General features: G+C 35.8%; 1 protein-coding gene across 2 annotated transcripts; it reads right to left on the bottom strand.

Moving 5' to 3' along the window:
* Nucleotides 1–713: 713 nt before the first annotated feature.
* Nucleotides 714–6,843, bottom strand: LOC132627472 (uncharacterized protein At4g15545-like). 2 transcript variants are annotated; one of them, XM_060342844.1, is made up of 10 exons: nt 6,313–6,843; nt 5,183–5,251; nt 3,291–3,344; nt 2,755–2,818; nt 2,536–2,607; nt 2,199–2,456; nt 1,541–1,586; nt 1,377–1,455; nt 1,166–1,263; nt 714–1,024 (listed from the first exon to the last, which is right to left on the bottom strand). In XM_060342844.1, the coding sequence occupies exons 1-9, from the start codon at nt 6,607–6,609 to the stop codon at nt 1,171–1,173; spliced, it is 1,032 nt and encodes a 343-aa protein (XP_060198827.1). In that variant the 5' UTR covers nt 6,610–6,843; the 3' UTR covers nt 714–1,024; nt 1,166–1,170. The 2 variants fall into 2 exon arrangements, with proteins under 2 accessions (XP_060198827.1, XP_060198821.1); XM_060342838.1 differs by having other exon boundaries at nt 714–1,020; nt 1,143–1,263; nt 6,313–6,841.
* Nucleotides 6,844–8,238: the final 1,395 nt, after the last annotated feature.

Genomic DNA, 8,238 nt, shown 5'->3' with positions numbered 1-8,238 from the left:
CTAGTGAAAAATCTTTGGACTAAAACTCACTGAAAGCTGCGATGATTTCGAATGTCCGTTTCGCAACCCAGAAACGCAAAACAAACACCGAAGCTGAGATGACCTCGAATTTCTATTTTAGACCGAAAAACGCAAAAAAAACGAGGTTAGTCTTAACGAAGCTATTAGTTTTGGTCACCGAGTCATTTCCACCAATTTTGGGTCTAAACGGAGTCGATCGTCTTTTTATTGAAAAATTCATGGACTAACAATCATCGAAAATTGAGATGATCTCAAATTTATTTTTCGTGACTCAGAAACACAAAAATACAAGGTCAATCATGACGAACCTAATAGTATTGGTTGCCAAGTTATTTCCACCAATTTTGGGTCTAAACAGAGCCGGTTAAATTTTAAAAAAAAAAAAAAAAAAAACAATGGACTAACACATGCCGAAAGATGAGATGATCTCGAATTTCTATTTCATAACTCAAAAACATTAAAAACGCGACGTTAGTCTTGAAGAAGCTATTAATACTGGTCAGCAGACCACTTCCATCAAGTTTGAGTCTAAACGGAGTTGGTCAATTTTTATTTTTTTTGAAATATTTATGGACTAACACATATCGAAGCTAAGATGATCTCGAATTTCTGTTTCTAGAACGAGAAACACAAAAAAGGCGAGGTCAGTCATAACGAAGCTAATGTATTGATCATCAAGTCATTTCCACCTATTTTGGGTCTAAACGGAGCCAGTCGACTTTCTATTGAAAAATCTATGGACCAACATCAATTTGATTATCATCTGCTGATCCCACAGCTAGGTGTAGGATGATGATGTAGATTTAAATAAAAAAAATGCAATAATATACAGAAAGCATCCATGAAATATTGAAAACCGAAAACTTAATATCAATTCATCAGCTAGAGCATATTCTGCACCAGTCCTTGTTAACTACATCCCTTATGAACTTTTGCGCAGCGAGAAAGATCTCTTTGTTTTGATTCTCTTTGAAGTGCTTGTACCAAGTTGGACCATATCTGTGAAAATTTCGTATGATCTTAGTCAACTTTAGACACATGCAAAAACAATCAAGACACCAAATAAATGTCTCCATAATATTATGACCAAAAAAAAAAAAAAAAGATGAGACCACATATACCCATGTTCACTGATTCACTCTGTTGCTTTCACCGAGCACTACGGTTAAGCAAACCTTGGAACGACAGATAAAGATCTTTGTTATCTGTCCCGAAAATCTCTTCTGCTTTTTTCAAAGTTTCCTACATTTATAAAGGCAGAAAAGGAATAGTAGAAAGCATTCAGTTACTGAGTAGACAAATAAGAGGAATTCACAGGACGCTAATAGCCTAACGATCCTAATTACTTTCATCACCTCACGAGATTGCTTTTGTGCATTTAATTCCTTAATGTTGGTCAGAAATGCACTGAACTGCTCATAGGATAGACGACTCCTGCATCAGCAACATGCAGATACTGTCAGGTGAAAGATCCTTACTAAAAAAAATTAAACAGAAAGAAGGTAGTTTAGCTATCCACCTAGCTTGTCGGAAGAACTCCTTCCCATCAATTCGGGGAGTTTGACCTGGTAATTCGCATTAAGGAAACCGAATCAAATGATCATATGTAAACCAGTCAGTAGCATGATTTTTCAAAATGATCTCGACCAAAAATACAACAACAACAACCCAGTGAAATCCCACATCGTGGGGTCTGGGGAGGGTAGAGTGTACGCAGACCTGACTCCTACCAAGGTAGGACGGCTGTTTCCGAAAGACCCCCGGCTCAATAAAAGCATAAAAAGAAGTCAGATAAGGTTAAGAGATTCGGATAAGAGATTTAAAGCGATATGGAAATGAAATAATGCAAGCGACACAGATAACACATGATAATCAGAGCACAGGAAATAACAGACAATAGCAGAAATCGGGGCAGATGACACAAGATAACCAAAGCACAGGAAATAACAGATAATAGCAGAAATCGGAGCACAAGAAATTATATTGCAATAATGCGACTACTAATAAAAACGGATAACGAGACTATCTACTAGCCTTCTACCCTAATTTGGGTCCTCCAAACCCTCCTATCTAAGAATGACTTTCTAAATATGCAACACCATAAATGCAAGAGAACAGATAGCAGTAACATTTCCACAGCTCACAAAAGGAAACTTAAAAAGTCAGTTCTTAGTTACCTGGCAATGGGCGTGCCTTTGGAGGAGAGTTAGCTGCTGATGACTGTTGACTTGATGGAAAATAAGATGACATTGAACCTCGTCCGTCATATTGAAAGTTTGTTGGAGAATTGGCACCGGATGTCCTCTGAGGAGATCCAGCAACAGAATATCTTCTAGGAGATACGCTAGTTGAAATTATTTTGGGAGTTCCAGTTGGAGTAAGACGCGGTGTTATGTAAGGTGTCATGGAAAATCTTTGCACAGCTCGCTTTGAGGCTGGATCCAAGAAAATGGAAAAACGTTCACTGCTTTTGCTACATCATATTATAAGAAGCAGAATGTAATGTGCAAATACCATCATCATTAATTACTGTGCTGTCCATAGAACCACCGAAAGAATGGTGTACTCCATAGCTGTTCACCTCCTCTGCAGGATATAATTAGCAAGACCAAATTTAGAACATCAAAGACAGAACTCCATATCTTGAAGCAGCCAAAAGTGTGACATAAAATCTTGAACATGACCAGATGAACACATCACAGGAAATACATATAAATTGAAGCCAAGACTTACCCTTTACAGAATAGGCCTTATGGGTAGATTGGTCGTAAGTGCCAATATCAACAGTTTCAGCTTGCTGAAGATGCAGAAACAAGATTGGCAATTTAGTCCAGCGGAAGCACAGGATAGGGGGGAAAAAAAATGGTCTTGCTCTACTGATACAAGTAATGGGAATTTGCCTAGCGCAAATATTTGAATTCCAACATTATTACCAAAAACTTCTTTTAGGAAGTTTGATTAGGTGTTTGGATACGAATTTGATGATATTTGAAAAAAGTAGTCTTTCAAGTCTAGTTGAAAGGGGGCATGTGAAAATTGGAGTTGTGTTTGAACATGCATTAAGCTCTATAAGGGAATTCTGTTTTATTACCACTTCTTCAAACTTGAAAAACTCAACTCTAGTTGGAGTGAAAAGTTGACTACAATGTATAACCAAACAGTTATTTGAAAAAGAAGGACAATATTGGTATGTCTAATGGGCCCTAAGTTACTCTCTTCATGATTTTCCCAAAACGAAACACAAAGAGATTAAGATTCCGAAATCTTACCGATGAATTATCATCACTAAGAGACTGCACCAGTTGCCGTTTAAAAGTCTCCAACTGTCAAAAAAAGAAAGCAAGTTTATGCTGCTGCAATCAAAGTAAGCAATATATGATATAGCAGAGGCAGAAGCTACAACAGGAGTTTCAATCAAATGATCAGAGCTATGGAAACCACTTATGTAGGGTGAGGATATATTGATAAGTCTCTTCTCCTTAATGCCCTGACTCTATCATCGGAAGCGGCTCCCAGTGAAGTAGTAAGAATATCAAAGGACGAGACCGCTTTCTCATCACAAGATATAGATATGGAAGGTGACACGGGTAATGAACAAGAACTAATACAAGAATTATGCCATTGTTAATGGGAAGGTCTATCAGCTCATACACCAAGCTGTGGATTTGGCTGCATTGAGGAAAAGCATAATATTACCTGAATCACTTATCTGTAAGGTGGAAAATTCTCACTATATAAGCCAATTTAGGCCCATTTCTCAGTCTAATGTGATTGATGATTTATAAAATAATGACCAAAGTCTGGGCTAAAAGCTAATTCCCCCTGTGAAAAACTGCTCAAACCCTTCCAATGAAGTTCATACATAGCAGCAGTACTATTGATAACTTATTTTTGGTCCAATAGTTGATTGATGGGATAGGAAAATCTAAGGATGACAGAAGTACGGCTATCACAGAGCCTTGACAATGGGCCAATGTGCTAGCTTTAAATATAATTATCATTGTGTTACCTTCCCTAATAAGTTCATTACTTTTATCATCTATTTCTTTCCTTGCTATTCATTACAACGGGGATCTCAGTGTCTCACTGACCTAAAAGAGTTATACTTATACACAAAAGATAATTCATTCCCTAATTTTTTGTCTTGTATTTTGGAAAGGTTATGCTTATCAATTCATAAAGTAAAGAATATGTCATCAGCCAGTCACTGTTAATGTGGGTTAGTTCTTGTTTGTCATCACTTTACTGCTAAAACATGTTAGAGAAATAAACCAGTTCAACTTTAGTTATGAAAAGGTTCCCAAAAAGATTTATAGTCTCTTGAGCTACTCCACTCATAACCTTAAGATTTGGGTTCGAAATTCAAATTGTATTGAGCGTATGCTCTAATCTCAAGACCCAAACTTCAGCCTGTTGGTCACTTTGGATTAATCAAAAAGGTCTAAGCCCGTAAGAAAATCTTGCTTTCTTCATAGAACCTAGTTAGACTAACTTTAGGTTTTATACCAAAAAGAAAAGAAAGTTTTAGCAATGCATATCAAAAAGAGGAGGGAGTCCAGCACATTGGAACAAGGGACACTTATAAGTTCACCAATTAAGTTGAACTCAATGTACAAAGTCTTGCTTTCATCAGATAACCTAGTAAAACTAACTTTAGGGGCACAACAGCATAGAAAATCAATCTACTAATTGCCAGTGAACAGAGGTTTCATAGTCATCTCTTTGAAATCGAATATATAATCTAAATAAGGGGAACAATGCTCTCTTTGTCCAATTTACATGACAGTCTTTTCATTTTAGGACATCCCAAAATGTAACTTTCACAAAGAATTCAAATTTATTTAACTATCAAAATTTTAATTTTAAACATTGATGGGATGATATTTCAAAATCAAATTAGCTTTTCGGTAATTACTATAACGTTCTCGTCACTACAACTTATATAATATATACGTCAAATTAACATTTTAAGTTCAATATACAGTCAAATACCTTACTAGCAAATGGGACAGAGAGAGTGCCAAACAGTAGCATTAACCCAAGTCTAATTAAAGCATAAACCTCTAAAAAATCATTAAAAAACTTTCAACTTAAATAAGATTTTTAACTATATGCAGAACAAAATTTAAAAGAGATAGCAGGGGAATAACAAATTTATCACCTTTGCCAAATCTCGACCCATTTTCTTTGCTGTCATAGCCAATGAATCCCTCTCCTTTGAAAGCTTCATCTGTCATTTAAAAAAAAAAAAAAAAAAAAGATTGAGGCCTTTTCATTCCAAACAAATGCAATAACAACAACACCCAGTGTAATATCACATGTGTCTGGGGAGGGTAGAGTGTACGCAGACCTTACCCCTACCTCATAGAGATAGAGAGGTTGTTTCCGAAAGACTCTCAGCTCAAGTAACTCATATCAAAGCAATTTGAAAATGAAAATAAAGTAAAGCGTCTTGCAAATACTTCCTCTGTCCCAATTTATGTGGCACACTTTCCTTTTTAGTCTGTCCCAAAAATAATGACACCTTTTTTGTATTTAAAAACAATTTAACTCTATGAGATGATTTACAGCCTCACAGATTTCAAAAGTATCCCTTTTTTTCTTAAACTCCGTGCCTAGTCAAATGGTGTCGCATAAATTGGGACAGAGGGAGTAATAGGGAAATCATTACATAGCATTCAGAAAAAAAGAACACTAACAACAACAAAATAATGCGATAACCGAAGCAAAGAAACAGCAGGATCCCAAACAAAACGCAAGAGGTAGAAATGAAAAGTAAGGGCAAATAAGCATTACATCTTCAACACTGAATTTCAACCACCAATAAGGCTTTTCCATTCCAAACAAATGCAATAACAACAACATGCCCAGTGTAAAATCACAAGTGGGATCTAAGGAGGGTAGGATGTACGCAAACCTTACCCCTACCTTTGTGAGGTAGAGAGGTTGTTTCCAATAGACGCTTGGCTCAAATAAAATAAGACAGCAAAATAACAAGATACAACAAAACAAATGCAGCAATATAGATAGTAATACACATTGAAGAATAAAAAACTACGCAATAAATAAATACAACAACAACATACCCAATATAATCCCACAACGTGGGGTCTGGGGAGGGTAGAGTGTATGCAGACCTTACTCCAACCTTGAGAGGTAGGGAGGCTATTTCCGATAGACCCTCGGCTCAACGCGATAAATAAATAATACTACTAAAAATAAGGAACGGCGCGATAACTAAATAAAAATGCAAGGGATAGAAATGAAAGACAAGCTAAATAGATGCAGTACATTATCTTCACAAGTGAATTTCAACCGCATTTCAGTTTCATGACAAGCTTGTTCAAGCTGAGACACTTTATCCTGGAGCTCCACAATAACCCGATCCTTTTCATGAACCTTCTGACGAAGCCGACCCGTTTCCGACTCGAGTTTCGTAACCCTAGAAGCTATAGCCATTGAAGTAATCTTCCTAGCAAGATCCAATTGGTCATACGGGTCAATCGGAATAACCGAAAGTATTTCATCGGAAAGATGAAAGTCCGCCCCGGAAACCCGACTGCTATCGCTACTACTGCTTAGCGACATTGAAGAATTTCCACAAACCCTAAATGTGGATTTCGGAGAATACAATGGAGAGTTTGGAACAGAAGAAAATGATTAATTGGATGTCAACTTTGTAACAGAACGAATTATGTAGTATTAATTATATTAAAATGATTCCGTTTGACTTATGTCTTTGAATTAATAATGAGTTAATTAAAGAACAAATGGGACATGCTTTACGGTGGTTTGTCTCTATTCTGGGTTTGAATTTATGCTTTGGATTTCCCTCCAAAGCTTAAGCGTCCTTTTCGGTTAGGTCCGCTTTGGACCCTGGGCCCTAATATAAACCCGCTGTACTTTTCAAAATTTGATTATTTACCTATCAAAAGTGAAAAGTTAAAAGGAAAAGTTACACATTAGGCCGCTTAAAAAATCATTAGCATTTATTCAAATGTACAAAAAATATATACTAGTTATATATAAAGTACGGAGAAAAGGACAAAATTGGTCCCTTAACTATGATAGTAGGTTCAAAATAGTCCCTTAACTATGCATTTAACGGTTTTAGTCCTTTAAGTTTGTTCAAGTTAACAAAAACGGTCCCTTAACTATGAGAGTAGGTTCAAAATAGTCCCTTAACTATGCACTTAACGGTTTTGGTCCTTTAAGTTTGCCATAAGTTGACAGTTTTAGTCTCGACAAAATATTCATCGAACTCTATTTGTTAGATTTGACGAGAACTATGAAAAAAAGGGAAAAATTAGTGAGAACTCTAGATCGGTCAAATAACTCGGGACAAAACCGACGGACGTTAGTCGGTTATAGGATGGACTTCCGCGCATTTTTCCTCAAAAATAACCGATGTACTTCCGTTGGTTTTCGTAAAAAACAATAAAAAATAAATAAAAAATAGTGTCCCTCGATTTTATCCATCGGTTTCCGTCCATTGTTTTTTTCGCTTGTTTTTGGTAGTGACAACTTTTTTAGTTTCTGCTATTTCTAATTTATTTCTAAAGTCTAGTGTATTTTATTTAGTCGATGGATTCCCTCAGTTTTAATCGATAGAGTCCGTCGGTCTTTGTGTTTCGAGACATCATTTTCTGACATTATCAAACCGTTAAGTGCATACTTAAGGGATTATTTTTAACCAACCCTCATAGTTAAGGGACCATTTTGTCAACTTATGGCGAATTTAAAGGACCAAAACCGTTAAGTGCATAGTTAAGGGACTATTTTGAACATACTCTCATAGTTAAGAGACCATTTTTGTTAACTTGAACAAACTTAAAGGACTAAAACTGTTAAGTGCATAGTTAAGGGACTATTTTGAACCTACTATCATAGTTAAGGGACCATTTTTATCCTTTTCTCTAAAGTACGTGTGTGTATATATACAAACACATATACATTAATATACCAAATAAAAAGAAATATTTTTCTATTATTATTTTAGTTGGCGGTATAAGCGATAGAATTCTTTAAAAAAAAAAAAACTGACCGCGGTAAAACAGGAATGTAACCTGTCCATTGCGATAGGGGATAGCCAAATATAAGAAATACTTCTTCCAACGCCATTTGGTTCCATTTGTTATATGTTCTTACAAAAATAATGTGAAAATCAATACTTGTATATGATTCATCAATTCAATTTTAACTTGAAATATAATAAGA

The sequence above is a fragment of the Lycium barbarum genome, chromosome 1 (assembly GCF_019175385.1).
Source record: "Lycium barbarum isolate Lr01 chromosome 1, ASM1917538v2, whole genome shotgun sequence".
Classification (NCBI taxonomy): domain Eukaryota; kingdom Viridiplantae; phylum Streptophyta; class Magnoliopsida; order Solanales; family Solanaceae; genus Lycium; species Lycium barbarum.
The sequence above is the reverse complement of the archived record's forward strand: the minus strand, read 5'-3'. Positions and strand labels throughout refer to the sequence as shown.

What these genes read in the sequence shown, in the direction of transcription:
- LOC132627472 (XM_060342844.1), bottom strand. Translation starts at nt 6,609, where the DNA reads ATGTCGCTAAGCAGTAGTAGCGATAGCAGTCGGGTTTCCGGGGCGGAC. An exon ending in AATTCACTTGTGAAGATAAT is followed by an intron (nt 5,252 to 6,312) that starts GTACTGCATCTA and finishes TTTAAATGACAG; the next exon opens with ATGAAGCTTTCAAAGGAGAG. An exon ending in TTAGTGATGATAATTCATCG is followed by an intron (nt 2,819 to 3,290) that starts GTAAGATTTCGG and finishes CTGCATCTTCAG; the next exon opens with CAAGCTGAAACTGTTGATAT.